Raw genomic sequence first — 23308 nt, forward strand, 5'->3', positions numbered from 1 at the left:
GAAAAGGGTAATATTCCTTTAACTAGGTTGTGAGCCCTCTAATGGTGCTCACTGTGTTCTAGAAGCTGTAGTTAGGCCTGGCATATATATTGTGTATCGTTAGTAAACACACTTATTTGGACTCCACTGGGCTGTGAATTTTCTGCGTGGTATGATGCTGTGTAAAGAGCAAAAGCTGCCTCCTTAAATGCCAAGGAGCTGGGCAAGAGTTACTAAGAAAACAACGAATCACAATAGGAATAACAGAGGGCGAAAGCCAGCAGCTGGTAGCTCCCCCTGCAAAGGCAAGGCTGGGTAATGGGGAGAGGAGAGGGCAGAACCGTAGGGCAGGAGGCTTTGGATTGAGCTGGCAAGAGGTGAAAGGAAGGAGCCAAGTGGCGCTAAGGAAAACCAGGAGCTTTAGAAAGAGCAGAAGTGAGGAATGTCAAAAGCCAAGATGCCAGCCACAGCGTTAGCCTGGGTAGCAAGTCCCGTTGGCCTTGTAAAACATACCCCAGAATGTACTGCGTTTGGGGCTGTAAAACACAAACCGTACAGCGCCGGGGCGACGCACACACGTTAACTCAAGTTTCAATCCCCCCAGCCCAATTCTGCAGCTGCCCGTCCCCCCCCCTGCCCCCTCCATGCCCCAGAGCAAGGGAAGCGTCTCTTGTTTCTACAGGGACTCATTGTTCTTCACAGGAGCCCACATTGCAAAAGCCCCAGGGAGGAGGGCAGCTGAGGGAGGGGAGAGATTTTTGCCTCCATCCTCTTATGATTTTGCCACAGAGAAGACAAAGCTTCTTATACCAAAGCTGCAAGAAGGGGCGTTTGTGGCCCGGGGTGCCGGCTCCCATCCCATCCGTGGCAAGGAGATGGGTTTCGGCAAGCCGGCAGGGCCTCTGATACACTAATAGGGGAGAGAGGTGCATAGCAGGGATTCCAGCATGTCTGCGAACTTGGATGCCTCTCAACTGAAAATTGGCTTTGGCTGGAGCATTCGAACAGCACCGTCTGACAGGGAAAGGGGCTTGGCTCTGGCGTGCCCACGGGCCTGCGGAGCTCATGGGCCTCCCTCAGCTCCCGGCTCGCTTTACACTGCAAACCAGGCAGTGGCCGTGCGCACCTTGCTGTGCGTTATGGCTGGTGCTGCAGGCCGGCCTCAGGGCCCGCTGAGATCGGGGCCCTGTTGCACTGGGCACTGCCCCAAAGAGCTCACCCTGGAAATAGACCTGGCAGGCAAAGGGAGGGGAAGGGGTAGGTCACTCCGGCACAGCGGTTCAGGTGCCATGGCTCACTGGGGGAGGGATGAGCTTACTGGACAGAAAAGGGAAAGGGGGACCTAGCAGGGAGGGGAAATGCAGAGTAGGGGAGCAGAGAGCATGGTAGGAAGGATAGTTCTCAATGGGTGTTTGCAGAGCACTGTCGAAGGGCTACAGAAGTGACCTGAGAGAGAGGGGGGTGAAGAAGGCTGAGGAGCAGGCAGTGCCCTGGGGCTGCAGGGAACAAAGAGGGCAGGAAGAGCAGAGATGGTGCATGGAGTCGCAGGAGAGAGGGGAGCAGAGGGGAAAGGAGGGGAGCGAAGAGGGGATGGGGCGGCCCCTTCCAGGCAAAGGAGAGGCAAGAAAATTAGAGGCAGAATGGGAGAAAAGGCAGCGACTGGTGTGGAGAGGGATGGACTTTTCTGTGTAGCTGGGAGGGGTTCAGATGCCAGGGTGATGGGCCCAGCCTACAGACCTCAGTAGACCTGAAGAGAGAAGAGGGGGATAAAGAGACAGGGGAGGGGGAAGTGAAGAAGGACCCTCCCAGCAGGGAGGTGAGCGAGGGGTGGAGTTATGGCTGCTTCTTTCCTGCCCTTCGGCATAGACATCCAGCATCTCTGTATGTGAGGCTCACTCAGGGGCAGCATTTGGAGCTTTCTGCTACGATCTCACCGGCTTCTGCAGATCCTGCAGCTAAATCACTGGAGGGAAAGGTAGCAAATAAGCTACAGTCCTCCCAGACGCCCCTGGAGCTGCCTGGGGAGCACCTGAGCCGTGGCTGGAGGAGAGGGACTGGTACTAGGATCCGGTATCAGTGTCTCCTGTCCTCTCACCTCCACCGACTGTGGTAAAACTGGGGAAGGCAGCGGCCCCCAGCCTACTGCACCCTGGAGGCCTGCGGGTGGAGATGGCATCCCCCTGCAGAGCTGGGGTGGGAGGAGAGGTCCCCAGGCCACAGCTAAAAGGGAACATGACCAACAGCCACGCCTTTGGCCTGAGCTGCTCTCTGATCCCCCTTACAGACACACACCCACGAACACCAACACATGCACACTCACCCTATGCATCACACACACACAGCCCCCCTACACACGAACACCAACAATCGCACATGCGCCCTATACGCCCTGTACACCACACACATCCTATGCATCCCCGTGCACACACACCAACACACGCATATTTCCCGCCTCCATGTACACACACATGCCAGTCCCTTGTTGACGCACACGTCCCTTCACCCGCTAGCATGGCCCGCACAGAGCTTTGCAGGACTGGTGGTGGGGCTGTCCTTTCACCCATCTGTAGAAGGCCACAGAGAGTCATGCATTAAGTAGCTGCCCCATTCCTGCCCCATCCCCAGGCCTGATCATACCACCAGTGCCTCCATGCAAGCCCCAGGATGCTGAGGTCTTTCCTGGACCCAGGACTCCTCACTGGTTTGGAGAACACAGCAACCTACAGCCGGTGACTGGTGTGTGCCTCTCCAGCACTTTGAATCAGTGGTTCCCACCCAACGTGGAGCACGGGGCAATGTACACAATGCCCTGCGATCAAGCTTCATCCCACCTGCCTGGGGTGACCTGCTTGTTCCCCATCTCTGCAGCTCCCCAGTCCCTGACACTTCCTTCTCTAATCACAGATGGGAGATAAATCACTTGGAGGGAACAAACCTTCCCTTGTTTAAAAGCCTTTTCATTAAAAAAAATAATGTTCATAAATTAAAAACGTCTCCCGAAAGGGCTGATCCCAAACCCACTGGCCCCAGGCATCAGATCTGCCTAACCTTGCCTCACAGGAAGTGCCCTCACCGCAGACTTTCACAACTCGCTGCTCCCATTATGTGGGTAATTAGACGGGCTTTGGAAATGAAGAAAGTAGGGCTGGAACCTACTGATGCTGCTGAATGTTTAGATTTTCTGTGGAAGTGGGGGGAATATGCCCTGGGCCACGAAAGCAGGAAGGTAGGAAGCTGGGAATCTTCCAGCCGAGACCCCCACAGGGTTGACTTAACCCTTTCAGGAACATGGGGCACTTGTCACTGTCTGGGAGAAGCCGTTTGCCAAAGGATGCCCAGGCACTAGAGCAGAATTTGCCTTCCCCAGTGGTGTATGGGAATCCTGGGCCATGCACACTCGGGACCCCTGGACTGCGCACAGTCATAATCCTTGGGCCGTGCACAGTCTGAACCCCTGGGCCATGCGCAGTCAGAATCCCTGGGCCGTGCAGTCAGAATGCCTGGGCCATACACAGTCCGGATCCCTGGGCCATACACAATAAGGACCTCTGGGTCACGCACAGTCGGGACCTCTGGGCCATGCACAGTCGGAATGCCTGGGCCGTGCACAGTCCAGATCCCTGGGCCATGCACAGTCTGGATCCCTGGGCCATACACAATAAGGACCTCTGGGTCACGCAAAGTCGGGACCTCTGGGCCGTGCACAGTCGGAATGCCTAGGCCGTGCACAGTCGGGACCCCTGAGCTGTGCACAGTCCAGATCCCTGGGCCATACACAATCGGGATCCCTAGGCCATGCACAGTCGGGACCCCTGGGCTGTGCACAATTAGGACCCCTGGGCCGTGCACAAGCTGCAGATGCAGCTCTAGACAGTCTGCAAAACTTCAGTGTGCCTAACCCTCCATGCCCTGGTCCCTGAGCATGTGCGGATTTGCAGCATGTAGCAGTGGGGAGCATGCGCTGTCCTCTCAGCTACTACATTTCTTAGCACTCATTAGCAGCTATCATCTCATTCTCCCCTCAGTTTCGCCGGCAGAGCATTCAAAAACAAAATTGCTTCTCCTAGAAACCTGCCACCCTAGGCAGCTGCCTCGTTCATCTAGCACTAGAGTGTCCACTGTACAGTCAGGATCCCTGTGACATGCAATCAAAATCTGTGGGCTTTGCGCAGCTTTCTGCGGTGGAGACCCACAGCTCTCGCTCCCTTCTGACCAGGGTATCTCTAGGCTAAAGAGTTCCCTGCCTTCGCTGGGTTATTCCCTACAAAAGACAGTCGGCCTAAGCAGATCTACTTCACTTCTGCCCTCAGCCGGTACGCAGTGTAATTGTGCCAGTTACAGGTCACCACAAAGTGCATCCTTTGCAAGCACATGCATTCCTAGGGCAAAAGCCCAAAAGGTTTCTCTAGGCTATTGCACATTAATGACCCCAACTTGAGACATCTCCTGCCTGATTTCAGAGGTGCTGAGCGGCCTCGTCAGGTCCAGGTTGAGCTGTGGGCACTCAGCACTTCCTGACAATCAGTCCTGGAGGGCCTCGCAATTTGCGCACCTAGAAAAGTGAAGCACTCACCTCCCATGGCCCCTGACAAAGACTTTGGCTTAGTGATCCGCTCTGTCGTGGGTACAGCTGGAGAGGGGTTGTTAGCAGCAGGGCAGTTTAGGGGCATAGGGTGACATAGAGAAAGGGGAAATGCAAGCAGAGCCAGGGAGACAGGCCACCTGTCAGGGAGTTCCCTTCCACTAGTACAGGGTGAGTCTTCAGGACCACTGCCTGCTGGGCACAGCACCCTGGGGGCTGTGTAAATAACCACTAATAACGAGAGTGGGAGCTGGGGAAGCCGACCAGAGAATGCACTGTAGCATCAGGAGCGCTCCTGCCGAGCGTGCCATCTGACCCGTCTCTGATTTCCATGGGCCCTTTGCTTCCGGCCTGGCATATATTGGACATATCTGAGGGCACAGACTGAGCCTCTGGCTTCGCTGATCCAGGGCCATTAACACCTCTCCTGCCTCGGGATCTTTGGCAAGGCCCCTTTGTTCACTCAGAGGGAGCTGGGCTATGCCCCGGTTTCACTTTGCTCTGGAATATGCCCCCAAGGCAGATGCAATATTTGGGGACCGGGAACAAGGAGAACTCCACATGGCACAAGCAACACTGGAGACAGTAAGCTTGACCCACTGGGTCACGTGTTCCACCCTGAGCTGCTCCTGCTGGTGGAGATGTTCCATGTGGGGGTTCAGGATGATGATTCCCATCCTGAGGGGTAACTGCTCACCCTCATTGCTATTTCTTTCCCCCTTTGGTCTGGAGGAACCCAGTCCTGTCCCGCTGCCATCTCCCCAGTGTGACCCCCGTCCCATCTCCCCAACTCCCCAGCATCACCGTCCCATCCCCTCCAACTCCCTTACATCATCCCACCCCATGTGTGACCCCATCCCATCCCCCCAGCTTTGCCCCATCCCTTCATCCCCAACTCCCCAGTGTTAGTCCATCCATCCCCCAGCGCTACCCCATCCCAGCCTCCCAGCTCTCCAGCTGCTGAACTCATAACAACCAGACCAAGGCCAACAACCTCCCCAAAGATGCCCTTCACTCTCAGAGCTGCTCTGACATGGCTCCTTGTCCCCTGTGCTTCATCTTGCTGGAATTCCCCTCCAGCCCTGTGCAGGCTGATGACCTTGGCGCTGCCTGCCAATGAGTGGCTGACTCAGGGCAGCTGCTCACGCTGGAGGAATGAGCCCTCTGTTCCCAGAACATGTGAGCGTGAAAGGGAGGAAGAGTCAGCGCAGGCCAGAGCGGTACCGGAGAGAGGCAGGCTGTGGGCAGACAGGTTCCACCATGCATCTCTCATTGCACCCGCAGCTCTGCCCACGCACCTTGCTCCTGAGTGTCAATCTCCCTGCTACTCCAGTCTTGCCTCCCTCCCTCCAACTCTGCACACGTCCCTCAGTCCCACGCTGCAGCCCCCTCTTTTCTCCCTGGCCTGGGTTCCCCACACACAACTCTGCCAAGGCCCCTCAGTCTTGTGAACCACAGCCCCCTGCTAGCCTAGTCCTGGGCTCCCCATGCACAGCTCTGCCAGTGTCTCAGTCCTGCCCCGCAGCCCCCTCTAGCTCAGGGTTCTGCATGCACACCCACCCCTCAATCCCAACCCGCAGCCCCCACTGCCGAGCCAGCCCTGACCTTCCTCTCCTGAGCAGAGTGCAGTGCAGGGTGCAGCGTTTTAGTAATTTGCACAAACAGGGGTTAGTATGAGCCCCCCTGTCCCCTAACTCATTTCACAAATGACCAACGGGCCGTCGGGCTTTGAGCCCACGCCCCTCAGGATGGCGGAATGCAACAGCGCTCTGCACTGCCCAGCCCCCATCATTCGCCACACGATTATAGTCTGCAAGCTGAATCACTGAGGTCCCCATTGCTTTGTGCTTTGCGGTCAATTTCCTTTGTGTCTTGTAAGTGCTATGTGCTTGTGTCTGCGGGACCCCCCACGAGAGCCCGCCTCTCAAAGGCTTATGTCCAGCTTGTTAAATAAATCAGTTGGAATTGAAAACATATTTAATTCCGTACCTTCATCTGTTACAGAACAGACAGAAACACTGGTTGGAGCAGACACATTCTGGGCATTGCTACATCTCTAAATAGGGAACAGAGCCCTGCTAGAGAGGGACTGGCAGCTGGAGATGGATAAGGCAGGAGCTACAGACAGATGCCTTCCCCCTCCAGTATAAATTTCAATCCTGTGTAAACCCCTGGACAGTGACGCAAACACTACGCGAGGCAAAGATGGGGCGGTTTCCATGCACGGCTGGTAAGAATAAATGCCTGGACGGAAGAAATGCTTCATACTAGCCAAGAAGCTGGTGCTGGGGAGCTCTGGCCAGCTTTCCCCAAAGCCAGACGCTGGGTGCTTGCTCTGCCAGGGGTTTGCTGTGTTCTGCATAGAGGGAAAAGGTTTGCATAGGTGAGAAACAGCCAGTCCCGTTCTCCCCCCTGCAGACTCGCTTCTTCCACAAGAAGCCAGCCAGGCCAGACGGCACATGCTAAAGCACCTCCCAGTGCAGCCTGCATTCTGTGTCTTGCAGAGCACCAAGCATTGGTTGGTGCCAATAGGAGATAAACTCACCTCTCCCCCAGTGCACATGTAAGACTTCAGTAATGGGTCAGCAGGGGCAGGCTGTGATTGCTGGTCCAGTTCCTCCTCCTCCCCCCCGCCCCTGGCTGTGACCTGGCAACAGCCAATTTTTAATTTTACCCTATTTCCCACCTTTACCCTCTGGATTTATCTCATGCACCTGTTACATCTTGTTCTTTAGCCAGCAAGTTCCAAAAAAGAACTAGATAAGTTCATGGAGGAAAGATCCATCAATGGCTATTAGCCAGGATGGGCAGGAATGGTGTCCCTAGCCTCTGTTTTGCCAGAAGCTGGGAATGGGCGACAGGGGATGGATCACTTGCTGATTACCTGTTCTGTTCATTCCCTCTGGGGCACCTGGCATTGGCCGCTGTAAGCAGACAAGATACTGGGCTAGATGGGCCTTTGGTCTGACCCACTATGGCCGTTCTTATGTTCTTTTGACTGTCACTCACCACCTGGCACCATGGTGCCCAAACTAGCTGTGGCCTCTAGATGCTACCACAACATAAATATGAAATCATCATCATTGCTGGTGGCTTAATGGGACTGGATGGGCCAGGAATGGGCTACTTCCGGGTTGCCAGTTCAACTCTGGCTGTGGCTGCTTGCGACCCAAAGTTGCTGTCATCAGATGTTGGTTTGGTGGCCTCTATGAAATGAGCAGAGGCCCTGAACCTTCAGTCAGCTCAGTGTTTAGTCCCACTGTAACAAGGAGCTGTAGTGCCTGGGCATTTTGAAGGGAGCCCTTGTGTTTTTCTAAAGCCTATGGAGCAGTGGCACTGACTACACCTTTAAGTAGGCGTCTCTGCACTGTATCAGCATAGCTTTGCTGATGCTTGCCAGCATGCGGTGTGGGCAGACCACCCGTGCTGGCATCCTAATCTTTCTTGTTATTCATTCTTTGGATCAGGATTGAGTGTCTCTCTCTCAAAGCTCAGCCGGAAGCTATGGGCTTGATGCAGGTGAGATTCTCTCACCCTGTGCTATGCAGATGATCATAATGGGCCCTTCAGGCTTTAAATCTATGAATTAGTGATGCTTGATTTGCTCACCATAACCAGGGCTGCAAGCACCACCGGTAACCCAATTTGCCCGCAGTCTGGTTAGCTGCCAGTTAGGTGCACATGCCACCATAACTCCCTAGAAGCATGTCTGGAGTTGCACTAAGCAAGTCTCCTCGTCTGCTGATGGAGACTCCTGGGAAGTTCTAGTGACATCCCGGACTTTGCAGTGGGACTGAAATAAGCAGCAAACCTCTCACCTCCAGTTTCTAATCTTATTCCATCAGCAGGTTTATTAGCTGCAAATCTGTGGTGTTTTGTGGCTTATGGAAGAATTTATAGTTCCATATAATTTTTGGTTTTGGCTTTCTTTGTGGAACCACTAATAGCCTCTAACAGGCAGAAAATTGAGTTGCACTTATCTTGTTCCCCCCACCTCTTTTTCTTTTTTTCTGGCCTATTTTAAGTGATTAATAGTTCCAGGCTGCGCATCGTCAGTTTCAAATCGCCCTGGCAGTTACTGTCTGACATAAGGGCTGCACTGATGTCAATTTGCTTTTATGTCTAAGTAAACAACAGGGTTGGTTGAGATCTTGCAAATCTGAAGCTAGAGGCGCTCTATAAAATTAATAATAAATAATGTCCCGCCCAGCTCGTTATGGCTCCAGCGGATGGCGGGGGGAGGGGGTGACCTTTAAGCGCTTTTGATTGTAACTAAAGGAGCAGACGCGATCACCTTCAAAGTCCAATTGCGGTGTCTGGAGCTGGTGTCTTGGAGCTCGGCGTAAAGAAGTGGTATTTTTATTATAATGTCTCTCGCATGCCATTCCCCATAACGCTTGGCAGGCCAATTTGGCTCTGTAAAGCCCTTGATCGTGGGCAAAACACCCTCCTGTGAGGCCTGCATCATTTATTCCTTACATGGAGCTCAACTCGTACGGTGCTGGGGAGGATGGGAAAGGGATGGTGTGTCGGCATCTTCGCATCAGACAGGGTGCGCATGGTATCTCCTTTCCCAGCTGGGGCTGTAAGGAGAAAGCCGCCCACCACCCAGCAGAGAGCACCCGGCTCATGCAGTGGGTGATGTACAGAAGCTGAATACAGACCTGGCAAAACCAAGAAGGTCGCTTCTCCCTCCCCTGAGACAGGAGGAGGCTTTGGCCGACCCAGGTAGCCACGGCAGCACCCAGCTGTAGTACAGTGCCACCTGGTGGCAAGCATGGGCTTTTGCAGCCTTCCCCATGTCTGCAAGGACCGAACCCAATGATGTGAAGATGAGAAAAAAACTTTAGCGAACTAATTATTAACCCTTATAAACAAATTTTAAATACTGAGGGAGGAAAACAACTTCACAAGGTGTTTTATAAAGATTTTTCGCATGACACAGCCAGCTGTTATCAGTCACTACAGGACAAGATCACTCGCTCTCTCACTCTTCCCTAGGGTGACCAGACAGCACATGTGAAAAATCGGGACGGGGGTGGGGGGTAATAGGAGCTTATATAAGAAAAAGACTGAAAAATCGGGACTGTACCTATAAAATTGGTCACCCTACTCTTCCCATACACCCCATCCATCTATCTGTCTGTCTCTCCTTTTTATACTGAAATCATCATCATGGTACCTGAGTACCTGAGCTCAGAGTGCAGGATATGTCACTGAACTAGATTTCCATCAGCTTTTAGAAAACATGGCTGAGATTCCCTTCTCTGATCTCTTTACACCACATAAAAGGGCTGGCGGAGCATAAAGGGGCCCTAAAATCTCTGAATCCAGCAAAGGAAGGATCCCCCCAGCACAGGCACAATGGAAGGAAACCATAACAATGCTGCCTTCTGAGGCTCCCATCACAAGCCTGGCATGGAGCTGGGGGTGAGGTCACGGCACACAGCACTGTGGAGATGCCGGTGACCCTGGGGGCGGCTTCTGTACCTTTGACATCCTGCCCCCCACCCCCATGCACTCCCTTCCCCTCAGGCTGTACATTCTGTTCTGTACCTCTTAGAAACACAGCTCAGGATCCCTGGGAGATTAAAGCTAGGAAGGTCCCAGTTCTGTAGCCAGGGGTGACTTCCTTCAGTGTCTGGCCAATCCTGGCTCTACAAAAAGGGCCTCTTCAAGTCTAGAGACTCTGTGGGTGATGCCATGTCCCCACTGAAGTCAATGCTGAAACTCCTACTGACTTCCCCTAGGGCCAGGCTTTCCCCATAGCTGCACCCAGTCCATCTTTTCCAAAAGACAAACCAGAAGAAGAATTAAAGTTCTGTCACCCACAGGAAAACCAAGACAGGTTAGACAGGATGGACCAAATTCATCCCTGGAACAAAGGCAGTGGCGTTACACCTGGGATGGAATTGACCCCAGATGCTGGGCTCATCTGTATGGAGACAGATCTCCTGCTGTGTCTTTGCAGAATTAGTGTCGCTGAACATTCAGCATTGTCTCCCTCTCGCACGGATCATCACTTCTGCAGCTCCTGAGCTGAGGAATCTGGGAAGTACCTGTCCTCTTTGGCCAACGCTATTGCCAATATGTGCCTTCGTTGTAGGTCATCGGCGTCCCATCAGCAGGGCTCCATGTTGGTCACAGGGGTCACAGAAGTCTCAGATTCCATGACGTCCTGCAACCTCCATGACTTCTGCAGTGGCCAGTGTGGCTGACCCCAGACTGCCCAAGCAGCTGCTCAGGTGGCCCTGGGAACAGCCACGCTGGCCGCTGCTGGAGCAGCCCCATCCCTGGGGCCAGCCGCACCAGTCACTGCTCTGGCGGCCTGTCCCCACCTGCTGGTGCCGCCAGAGCTCCCCCAACCAAGATTCAAGGGGTATTTATGGTATAAGTCATGGACAGGCCGTGGGCCATGATTTTTTGTATCTTGCCCATGACTTTTACTAAAAATACCCGTGATTAAATCGTAGCCTTACCCATCAGCACTCCCAGCAATGGGGAGGGGAGTGTGTGCTGATTTGCCCTCTACAGGAGCAGAGGCAGGGTTTCCCGTGCCAGGGACCTTCTCACTGAAAGGTAAGTCTATTGGTTTTTCTCAACAGTTACAGGCAGGCTTGCGTGAGTGAGGTATGAGCCACACTTGAGTAAGGACTTGAGGAACTGGCCCCACATGGGCGGGGGGGGGGGGGCGCAATCATGGAAGTGAAAATAACTCTCTGCTTATTGGCCTCACTGAATTGAGTGAGATGGAAACTCAGTGTGGATCAGCATTTTCCAGAGTGGGGTGCACCCCAGAGATGGACCAGCCAGAGGGGCGGGGCGGGGGGGGGCGGGATACATTGAGATGGGTAGGCCTCTAACACCACATAGCAGAGGTGCAGGAAGATGCAATTGGTTTCTTCTTCCAGGACGGAGGCTCTTGGGAAACACTGGGGCAAAAGATAGCAGGATCCTTTAGAAGAGTCCATCGTCTCTCCCAGACAGCCCAGGGTTACCTCCAGTCAGACCAGAACAGCACGACTGCACCTGGGTCTGCTTCAGCTTCCCTGCCAGCACAATACATGGCAGAGCTCGGGGTGGCTCGTCTACCCAGAGGTATCTGCTGAATACAATACACCCTGTATCTGCCAAGTATTGACAGGGGAATCCGGAGATGCCTGCAGTGTTGGGAAGAAAGGGTGTATTTATTCGGGAGGAACTATTCCTGTACATACTTGCAGACACATTGACGTGCAAACAAAATGTTTAGTCTGCTGATGAAAGAGAAGGGAGCCTGTGTAATATAGACTGCCTGAGAGGGGAATAAATTGGAAAGGAAATACAATTTCAGAGCAAGAGAGGGAGCAAATATTAGAGCTTGTTGAATTATTCCTTGCAAATAATATTGGCTGCAAATTGAGGTGCTTTTTTTCTGCTAGTGACTCATCCGGGAGCCAAGCCTGGTTTCTGCTGGGAAGCATTTTCCTCCTGTTGACTGCTCACAAACATACCAGCTGTTCATTGGGGTGAAACTCACCCCTGTGCAGGGGCTTAGCCACCACTTAGGACCTGTGAAGGCTGGAGCAGGACTGAAGCGGTGGCTTGGCCTTGTGCTATCTGTTGCCCAGTGGGGAATCCCTCCCGATTTGTTTTCCATGATGTCATTGGCCACATAAGCCCCATGGTATCGTCTCAGCTCCCTTATTAGTTGACTGAAACTTTTTAAGTGAGAGAGGTAGGCTTGTCCACTGGCAAGAGCACTAGCATAGAATTTGGGAGTCCCTGCTGTGCCATAGACTTCCTATGTGACCTCGGGCAAGCCCCTTTGCTGCTCTGTGCCTCAGTTTCCCTATATGTACAATGGTGACAATAGCCCTGCTACACGGGGTTGTGTGAGGGTAAATATATTAATGACTGTGAGGTGCTCAGATACTCTGGTGATAGAGGCCAGCGAAGTACCATAGGTTGGATAACAGGTAATGCTTCCCCTCCAATAACAAGCAGTATGAGCAACAGAGTCAGCCCACTTAGTCCTGGACACATTACCTGGAGCAGACTTGATGGAGAAACTGACCCATTACATGTATTGACCCATGAGCTCAATGCATGGCTTTAATGGGTCAAACCAACCCATCCTTGATTGACAAGGGAGCTCTCTTAACTGACCTGGTGCGGTTCAGACTTAGGGATAGCATCATCATGTGCATCCGCCCCTTGGTTTGTGTAGGTAGCGCTCAGTGAGTCCAGTGGGATTCCCACCCAGGCAGCTCAGGATAGACTTGTAAGTGTGGCAAGACGGTAGAGAGCATGAGCCCAACAATGGGCCCTTGATTGTCTCAGGCAGCAGGACAGCTGTGTGTCCTGTTGGAAGGGGTAAGGCGGCCAAGGATTTGGGAATTTTTAGGCTATTTTAATTCTTTTCTTTTCCATGTCACTGAGTCAGGCTTGGCAGCAATGTCACTGCCACAAGTACAAGCTGGCCTGATATCCTAGACTGGGACAGGGAATTACCATGTAGGGGTGGGGGCAGGGGGAGTTACAGGGTAATTACCATGTAGGGGAGGGGCCAGGGGAGAATTACAGGGTAATTACCATGTAGGGGCGGGGCCAGGGGAGAGTTACAGGGTAATTACCATGTAGGGGAGGGGCCAGGGGAGAATTACAGGGTAATTACCATGTAGGGGTGGGGCCAGAGGAGAATTAAAGGGTAATTACCAGGTGGGGACCCAGGGGGTGGGAGTTAACAGGTAATTAGGCAGCAAATAACATCTCATTGCTGTAAATTCATGGTTCTTTCTGTCTTGTAACCCACAATTCAGGTTTGATGTAATTACTTTGGGGATGATTACGTGTAATTACACAATAATCTGCAGGAGCCAGTAATTACTCTAATGTTCCAAGGGTTTCACCTCTTAAAATCCAGGGAGTTACCTGCCAGTAGAAAGGAGTCATGCTGTGCATGCCTTGCAATGCTCAGTGCTATGGTCTCTCAGTGCCCTGGCCTGTAAAGGATCAGTAGGACTGGATTGTACCAGCTCAAGGTGGAACTGCTTCTCCACGGAGAGTATCAGCTGCATTATAGCCCCATTGCCAGAGCTGAAATGCCAGGACAGACTCCCCTCTCCAGAGGCAGAATCCGCTCCTGTCTTCAGCACCTTTGCTAGCCACCCCCAACCCTACTCTCTTCCCATTGTGATTGAGGCAATCCCAGCTTCAGCAGGAAGCTGGGACAGGGAGCGGACCTGGCATGGGTGGGACACGGACTGGCAGAGGGGTCCCCAGAAGATGTATGAAATGGACCTGAGTCTAAGTGAGCCAAAGCCCACTGAAGTCAATGGGAGACTCTCCACTGATGTCAGTAGAGTTGGATCAGCCCCTAAGCTGGTGTGACTATACCTTATTCCTTCCCCCCACGCCTTGTGCAACACCAGTTCAGACCCCATTAGAGTCTCAACCACCGGCCACCATTTAACCTGCATCTCCCACTCCCGCATTACCGCTCACACTGCCGCTCAGACGTCCAGGGAGGGTAAGAGAGGGCATCTCACGTGAGGAGAGAGTAGCAAGATGAGCAGCTAACTGGAGGATGTGGGACAGTGCGAGCGAAATGAAACCAACCCCCTGCTGTAAGTTCCATCTAGCACCTCTGCGAGCCAGTTACACAAACTCCCCTTCCTGTGCACACCAAGTGTCAGTAGCTCTCCAGGAGTCTAACCACCCCCCAACCTTGCGCATCACCTCCACATACAGCCCAGGACGTCCAATCCCTGTTCTAAATGCATGAGCCTCAGGAGTTAATGCTGAGGCTTCCTCAGAGCCTGTTGCATCGCGGCGGCTACTGCTAGCGGGGCTGAGCACCTGGGGGCGAGCAGCAGAGCATTCCCGCTGGACAGCCCCCTGTTCTGGAATCCCCTCCTTCTTGCATGCTACATTTGGTGGCTGGGAGATGGGGAGCAGAGAGGTGGAACGGCAGCTGCTGTTTGTATCTTGTTTTCGTAAACATGCCCAGATGTGGCCCCGGAGGGCATGCGGCAAATGTCTATAACTACAATAGCATGTGAGAGCAAGACTCCAGGAGGGGCGGGCAAGGGGATCGGACACAGTGAAGATAGTGAATCAGCCCAACTCGGGCCAATGCTGAGGACTGTTGGGGGGCAGGAGGCGGGGGGGAGTGAGGATTCCAGACAGTCACATCTTCTAGGCAGCCAGAGCCTGGCCTGGCCCATGCCTGACAATGCCCCTAGCTGGGAATATTCCTGCGGCAGGAATGTGTGTTGTTTCCAGACGTTGGTGGCTGGATCGGCACAGCTGGAAAAACCCATCTCCGATGCTTAATAACCAAGTTTCCATCCCTCCAGAGCACGAACATGCTCTACTGTGCTCCTACAGCGGCCTTAATGACTGCTTTTCCTCTCTTTCTTTCAGGGACCTGAACTATAACAAGCTGTTGGAATTCCCAGTAGCCATCAGGACGCTAGGCCGCCTGCAGGAGCTGTGAGACTTCCTATTTATTGCATTCCAATTGAATTCACGACAAGATAGTACCCAATAAAGGGCCGCGCCCGGCCTGGGCTGGGGAAAGCAGCCACGCCAAGCCTTCATGCGCTTCCTCCAAACTCCTCCCTACTGTCTCTGCGATCCCCATTAAAATAGCTCATTCCTCCCCACCGTGGCAATACATGCCTCACGGGGCCTCATTAGCATGGAAAGAGCATTTCTCCAGTTGTGACACCAGCAGGCCAGCGGTGATGGGTTTTAACAGATGTGGCCTCTGGCAGAATGCAGGGGGCGGGGACCACCAGGGCATGCCCACATGGAGCTGGGAGGCAAGGATGAGCACTCCCCCCGGCCTCACAGCTCCCCAGCACTGACTGGCCTTGGCCTCCTTGTAGGCCTGGCTAAGGACCTGAACCAAAGCCCATTACAGCCATAGAGTTTAGGGCCAGAAGGGACCACCAGATCATCCCTTAGAGGACCTCCTGTCAATGGGAGATGTTCCGTTGACATCAGTAAGGTTTGGATCAGACCCTAAGCTGTTGTGACTGATTCCTTAGTCCCTCCCCCCACAGCGCATCTCGCCCACCTAGTCGTGTTTAGAGCCCCAGCTCTCACTGACGTCCACCCAGGATTGGGCCCATAAAGGCAGCGTTCCCTTGGAGTTAGCCTGGCGCTTATAAGACAACCCCCTGCAGTAGCTGCTATTCTCAGCCCCAGCAGCGCCTACAGCTTCCTCTAGCACCCACAGAACCTCTGGGTGTCCGCACCACACATGGATGACACCCCTCTGACCGGCGGGGCTGGGGAAGGATCAATATGGCCCAATCCCGACAAACAGACAAAGAGGGTCCTTCCTGTACTGTTTGGACATACACCTCGCCTGTGCAGCCTACCACGTGCTTGTGTCTGTCCCCCTCAGCACCAGGCCTGGGAGCGACCTTTGGCTGCCAAGAGCTATGGCAGGGTGCGGCAGCCTGTTCCTCCCATCAGTATGATCTGTGCTATTGTCCCCTTTTTTCCTTTTCCTCCCTCTTACCCAGGGCCGGCTTCAGGCACCAGGAAGCAAGTGCTTGGGGCGGCCAATACAAAGGGGCAGCACTCCATCCGCTACTGGGGCGGCATGTCCGGGTATTCGGCGGCGGGTCCCTCAGTCCATCTCTTCCTCTTTGAGCTACCACCGATCGGCTTTATTTTTTTCCTTTGCCGCTTGGGGCGGCAGAAAACCTGGAGCCGGCCCTGCTCTTACCCCAAGCATCTTCCACCCATACCTCGCCCACACTCTCCTCCTGCCACGCCTACTCCTGCTCTATATTGCCCGCTCAGTTCTTTGTCTCCCGCTGCGACAGCCTAGTAGCCCTGTGCTATGCCAGCCCCCTCTCGGCCGCACTGGTCACACTCGTGCCCAGAGTCGCCGTCTGCACATATACCTGCCTATGTGTGGGAGGGTCGGAAAGAGGGGCTGCTCACTGAGTGGCTTCAGGGAGGCTATGGTGGCCACATCACTGTCCGGCAGAGCAAGGGGAATGTTTGTGCTCGCCCAGCCTGCTGGCAGGGTCACCAGCTCAGTTGGTCAGTGGCTCCACGAGGGGGCAGAACTATTGTCCGTACAAGTGCCAGGGAGGGGCCCTGAGACAGGGATGAGCCCATTTTGCGGAGAACCCTGGTTATTTATCATCACTGAGGCTCATTCGTGGTGATGTGGGGGTGGGGGGGCCATGGGGACAAGAGGCAACCCCGTTAGTATTTTGAGGAAGGGTTAGGTGGGAGAATTTGTTTTGGTTGGCCAGAGGAAGAAGAATTCCCTGGGTAGGAGGAAGATCTCTCATAGTAGAGCCAACAGAGGTGAAAGTAAGCCGGTACGGTCAGGTACAGCGTACCGGCAAGAGCTGGTGCGCCGTGCCGGACTGGACTGGCTTCCCGGGCAGTGATTTAAAGGACCCAGGGCTCCAGCCGCTGCGGGGAGCCCCGGGCCCTTTAAATCACATCTGGAGTTCCAGCAGCGGGGCTCAGGCAGTGCTTTAAAGGGCCTGGAGCTCCGTGGCAGCCAGAGCCCTGGGCCCTTTATTTCGCCCCGGGGCTCCCAGCCGCCTCTGCAGCTGGTAGCTCCGGGGTGATTTAAAGGCCCTGGGGCTCCCAGTCACAGCTGGAGCCCCAGAGCCTTTAAACGCCTCTTCCGGTTGAGGTCACGCCCCCACTCAGGACTCCGGCCAGTAAGTCCTTTCAGTTACTTTCACCCCTGAGAGCCAAAGGCAGAGCTAGAGCCAACATCTGGAAGCTGAAATCAGAGTGGAAACAAGAGGCACTTAGTTAACAGCAAGGGGAAATTAACCATTGAAACGGGTTCCCAGGGGATGTGCTGGCTTGACCATTGCTCAGAGGTTGGCTGGTTCATTCTCAGCTATCTCCTATAGCTCAGCCTCACAACGCTGGGCTCAGCGCAGGACTCCTTGGGTGAGCGTCTCTGGCTTGGGTTATGCTGGGGGCAGAGTGGAGGATCACAGGGTCCCTCCTGGGCTTTACCCAATCTGTGACAAGGTGGGAAACAAACGCTTTCCTGGGCATGGCCAGGAAGTGCTACGCCAGCCCTGCATCAAGCCAGCCGTACCCGAACAGGCTGCAAACGTAGTTAAAAGTTGGACAGACGTAATGGTGAGACTTTTAAAAAACCTAAAATCCTTGGCTAGATAAAGTGGCATAAAATGGGCCCGTTCCTCTCATTGTGCTCCCAGAATCGGACACTCGATCCAGGAGTAATCTCACAGACTTCAGTGGAGCTATTCATGGCGTGCCATGCTACTCAACATGAGCAAGGCTAGCAGAATCAGGCCCTAGGTCTGATGTAGCAGGGCTGTTGATGATGCTTCTTCTACATTCGTTTCAGTGGCATTACGGGTGAGACAGAGTCTACGGGTGAGTCTGCACGACAGCTGGGCCACTGGAGCACCTGATGTTAACGGCAGGGCTTTTCCCTTGATATAGTTAATCCCCTTCCCCGAGGGGGGTAGCTCGGTTGACAGAAGAATTCTTCCATCAGCTAGCCACGTCTACACAACCAAACTACAGCACTCGGGGACAAATTTTGAACAGCCCTGAGCAACACAGTGAGGTCAATCTAATTTTAGGTATAGACCACGCCTAAGGCTCTGATCCCATCCTAAGGGTCATGGTGGATTCTCCATCAGTGGCCATTTTTAAATCAAGACGGGATGTTTTTCTAAAAGCTCTGCTCTGGGGATCATAGTAGGGATGTTCTCCGGCCTGTGTTCTACAGGAGGACAGATGGGATGATCGCATTGGTCTCTTCTGGCCTTGGAATCTATAACTCTGTGCATCCCCTCTGTGTTTCAAATCCTCTGCCCCTTTTAAGGAGGTTTCCTTTCTCATCTTCTGACCCAGTCACATCCTGGGCTTTCTCTTCCAACAGGGGTTTCCATAACAACAACATCAAGGCTATTCCAGAGAAGGCATTTGTTGGGAATCCTTTACTCCAAACTATGTAAGCGATGTGAATCGGCTTTCCTATTTCATTCTGTATGGGGAGCTCAGAGCCTCTTGTCACTGGCTGGAGGCTGTGTCCACCATTTCCCAGGGTCGTCATCTGACGTGCATGTGCCAGGGAGGGGGGATGGGATGAAAGAAGGACCCTAATGTAAGATGGAGGTTTGCCTCTTAGTTCTTTCCCTCCTGTCCTCTAACCCCTTCCTTTTCCAATGTCCCCCCGCAACCCCAGCTCTGACGGCTCCAGTCTCACACGAAGCCCTTACAGAGGTGGAGAGATGAACAGATCATTTGTATGGCAGTGGTATTGCTGTGTGTAACACACAGCGGAGGAGGGGGTTCTCCACACCTGCCCAGATGTTAGCCAATGGTGATGCTTAGAGCCCTTGCTTGGAACTTGTTTGTGATAGCTGTAGCTGTGAGCTTGGGCTGAACCAAGCTAGTTCGGCAGGCCACAATCACCTCCCCAGACCCAGCGAGGTGTGAAGGCCCGTGGGTAGGATGCAGAGGGTTGCCGGCAGCACTCCCGTCCCACCATGCAGGTTTTCCAGGCACTTCCTCCCTTCGCTTCCCTCACCACACTTTTGGCAATGAATTGATGGAAGCTCTGACCGGCAGGTGCGGGGTAATCCCACTTTCTGGCAGTGCTCCGCTCAGAGGGATGGGAAAATAAAATCAGAGCCAAGCAAAGTGACCCTCAGCCCTGTTCCACGCGGCATGCGCAGCAGTTTGGTTTAACAGGCTCCATTGTGCCATGCACCTTCTAGTCGTGGCTCTGCAGCAGTAATGGGACTTCACAGAGGCACCTGCAGCCCAGCAAAGCCAGGGCTACAGAGCACTTCCCCATGTGCAGCAGGATTACAGGGCCCTCCCTTCAGTGCCCAGCCTGGATTGGAGCCCGTAGCATAGGCAGGAATGATCTGGAGCTGGTGGGCTCACCATGAGGTTGCCGGAATCTCTTGCACAGCCCATTCCTAGTCGCTTCCGCTGCTTTGGACTAACACTAGCATCTCCTCCAGTCCGCACAGGGTAACCTAAGCTCAGTATTTGTCTCCTTTGCAGCCATTTTTATGACAATCCCATCCAGTTTGTCGGACAGTCCGCTTTCCAGTTCTTGCCAAAGCTGCACACTCTGTAAGTTCATCACTCGGGTCCTTAAAGAGGTAACACAACTGGCAATCCACACCTCCGGGGCCAGCAGACTGGCCATCTTCCAGCCTGCTTCTCCCTTTGCCTTCCAAGCCCTTGTGTCTGGAAGTACCTTCACCAGGGGATCTTGGCAGAGCTCTGCATGGCCCATGTTAATGACCCAGGTATCCACAGTCACTCAGAGCAACCTCCTTTCTCACTGCAAGCATGGCAGGGCCTGGCTGCTAGCCCCCCAGGCCTCTCCAGTGTCCCTGCACCTCTCTGGAGAACCATCCCACTGACCAAACATCGGTGTGCCTCCTGCCATGACCCCGCTTGAGCTGCAGACACTCCTTAACTTGCTGCATTCTCCATGTGCCGAGTCTCACACCCCTGTGCAGCACTGCCCGGCCCCGGCAATACCATGCTGCCAGGCAGAGGCGTCAAGGGGCAGCGGCTCACAGCTCAGACACTGAGTAATGTGTTGCCATAGCAGCGTGTCACAACTGGAAACAGCCGCTTTCCCCCTGACAGGCATTAGCCCGCATCTCCTCTGGCACCACTTGCCATTGTGTGGTGCATCTTCTTGACCAGCCAGGCCCCCACATGGAGTGTTTTGCAGCCAATCCTCCTCCGTTGGTGCACAGCAGATGGGCCCGTGGCAGAGGTAACCTCAAATGTGCTCTCTTTACAAGCCTCATAAAGCCGCTGGATGCATAGTTATATGCTCCAGCTAATAAAATAACTTCTAACGAGAACCACGCAGCATTCTTTAGCTCCCTAGGATAAAGGCACCAGGGAGCTTGGAGGAGATCCCCTAGCATCATTTTGTTGTTGTTTGAAGCAATTTGCCAAGAATGTCAGGGTTTGGAGGGGGGGTTCTGACCCTGCCAAGTTTCCTGGGGAGTAAACATCTGAGTCCCTGGTTCAATGCATCTGTGCCCTGCTCCATGCCCCAGCCAGCGGTGGCACTCTCCTGGGAGAGGTACCTTCAGGGGCTGGGGTTCTTCCCACCTTCCTAGCTAGGCTTGGGCCACCACCAGTCAGCTGCCAAAGCTTTTGGAGAAGAGGGTATTTGGACGCTCCAGCGCCTGCCCTTGCTCCTTCCAGTTTGCTCTGCTCATCTTCCAGACGACTCCCCTGAGCTTGTCCGTCCTTCTCTGCAGGTCACTGAACGGAGCAACAGACATCAGAGAATTCCCAGATCTTAAAGGAACCACCAGCCTAGAAATTCTGTGAGTGGCAAGTCTCCCTCTTCCACATTCCTCGTGGTGTTCCTTCCAAGCTTGGGCATGGGCTTGGAGGAGAAGCGTTTACCAAGCTATGCGGTGCAGGGTCTTTAGGCACCACGGGAGACTCCACTGCCTATCATCTAGGCTCTTCCCTGCGGCTGCTGCCAGGAGCTCCTCCTGGAGTCCCCCACCCTTGCCCTCCATGTGTCTCTTTGCCACTGTGTTCTCTGGCTCGCCACCTCCTCCCCACTTGGTCTGTAAAGCCAGCTACCCACATGGCCCTCCAGAAACTTTATCCAGCACCAGCCATTCAGTCCCAGTGCTACCACGTCATTCCCCGTGGGAGGAGGGGGGGGACTGCGCTGCCTGTAGGTGTATGGCAAGCCGGAAGGAAGGGGCAAAGAAATCCAGAGGGTGAGAAATTTGCAGCCTTTGAAACTCGCCCACCCTTCCCCTGGGGGTGCCTTGAATTCCAGTTCAGCTCAGCTTTAACCCCAGTGCCCTCCTTTTCCCAGAACCTGATCCAGGGCAGTCAGGAGCCCGGGCTCCCAGGGATGAGCCTTCCCTGCAGTGCTATGTCCTGGGCTAGCCTCACCCTTCCCCCCCCTCCACCCCCCCATTCTGTAAGGCCAGCTACCTCCCTTCAGTCCCAGGACCCTTCTCTGCAGGACACTCCCGGGAGATCGGAGAGCTCCACAAACAGGGACCCCACTGACACTGCAGAACCTCCCACCATTTCTGCAAGGCCTCAGATTCCCCCCCTGCGCAGCCCTGATCCCCGGACGGAGGGTGCTCTGTGGGATCAGCACATTCCCCTTCCACAGTCTCCAAGGAGAAGCCCATAGGCAAGTTAGGTGTAGAACCAAACAATCCGTGAGCCCCTGGGCATGTTAAACTAATCCCTCCCCTCCTTCAGCCCAGTGCAGAGTCCTTCCTTCCTTCCTTTTACCAAGTCACCTTTAATTTCTCACCATGTGCTTTGCTCTTTCATTTGCTCTGTCCTCCCCCAGCGAGGGCTGGGCTCTCTGCATCCCAGCTTCTCAATAGCCCCTTCTGTCTCCTTCACGCCCCCAGGACCTTGACCCGGGCAGGGATCCGTTTGCTTCCCAGAGGAATGTGCCAGCAGCTGCCCAGCCTCCGAGTCCTGTGAGTAACCCACATGCTGCTCCACTGTATTTCACTGCCCCCTTCTTTGGTGTGCTTGTCTGATCCCAGCACAGCGCCCAGTGAGACAGCTCTGGGCTCCAGGACATTAGCTAATAAGACACATGCAGGGGTTGACTTCTCTCTGCTCTGAGGCTTTGTGTGCTATTCGCCCCAGTGTCAGGGCGGAGTGGAGTGGGTGTGAAGTGCTTCCAAGTCAGCGTGGCCATGTTTTTCCCCTGCCAATGGCACACCCACTGCAGGGCTGGGGGGAATCCTACCTGCTTTGCACAAGGCATTGCGCCAAACAAACCAAGGCCTCTGAGCCCTACCAGGCACAACTCCTGAAGGAGCGAGGGGTTCCCCTGTGTGTCTACAATGCAGCACTGATTAAAGGTGTCTGGGCCTGATTCACTTCCCACTTATCTGGTGTAAATCAGGAGTGACCCCAGCAATAGTCACTGCTTTCAGTGAGAGGGGGCTCAGTCCCTAAGACTTTCCTGATGCGACGTGTGACCGTCACCGGGGCTGGTTGGAAAGTGGGGTTTTTCCCCATGGAAAATTTCAACTTTTTGGCAAAAAACTGAAAACTCAACATATTCAGTGGAAAAACTTTTGGCCAAAAAAAAAAAAAAAAGAAAAGAAAAGAAAGAAATTCTGATTTGGAAATGCTGCCGAGGTGCCACTTATGCTGATGCCTTATGCTCCCTTTCTCCTCTATGGGCTGGTCTCTTTGGCCAGATGACATTTCCCATGATGCACCCTGGTCTCCTTTCTTGTTGAGCCACTGTGGTGTATCCTGGGAGTCCCTGGCTATGGTGAATTGTGGGAAACCTGGTCTGGCAGGGGAACACAGATCATAGAGGAGAATGGGAGCATCAGGCAACTGGAGGCACCATTGTAGCAATTCTGAATAAAAAAAATTAGGTTTTGGCCAAATTGTTTCAGTCTTCAGGTATTTGGGGATTTTTTTGAAAAAAAAAAAAGGATCCAAATTTTCCACCTAAAGCAGAGACTTTTTGTGAAAATTTTCATTTAGTCAAAACCCCACTTTCAGTTGAAAAACTGTTTGGATGGAAAATTTTTGACCAGTTTTACCAATCATGCTTTCCTCTTCTCTGTGAACTGGATGGTTTTGCCTCTTTCGCTAATATTTTCCTTGGTGCCTTTTTTCTGCCTCAGGCCATTAATTCTATTCATTATTGATGGGAGACTGAAAGGCTGTTGGTTAAGTTTCCCGTTTTTATAGTGATCTCAGGTCAGGCAA

The 23308-nt window shown here is 53.6% G+C and overlaps 1 protein-coding gene across 3 annotated transcripts in view; it reads left to right on the forward strand.

The window, feature by feature from the left end:
• Positions 1-23308, forward strand: part of LGR6 (leucine rich repeat containing G protein-coupled receptor 6) — a 216770-nt gene that overhangs the window by 161527 nt on the left and 31935 nt on the right. For 2 of the 3 annotated variants that reach the window (XM_039533140.1, XM_039533141.1), the window contains 3 exons: positions 14969-15037; positions 20833-20901; positions 21973-22044. In XM_039533140.1, the coding sequence (XP_039389074.1) occupies positions 14969-15037; positions 20833-20901; positions 21973-22044 (210 nt within the window). Of the gene's footprint in view, positions 1-14968; positions 15038-18464; positions 18537-19600; positions 19673-20832; positions 20902-21972; positions 22045-23308 lie in introns of all 3 variants that reach the window. The other variant, XM_039533142.1, reaches the window with a different exon arrangement.

Source organism: Mauremys reevesii, linkage group 4 (genome assembly GCF_016161935.1).
Source record: "Mauremys reevesii isolate NIE-2019 linkage group 4, ASM1616193v1, whole genome shotgun sequence".
Classification (NCBI taxonomy): domain Eukaryota; kingdom Metazoa; phylum Chordata; order Testudines; family Geoemydidae; genus Mauremys; species Mauremys reevesii.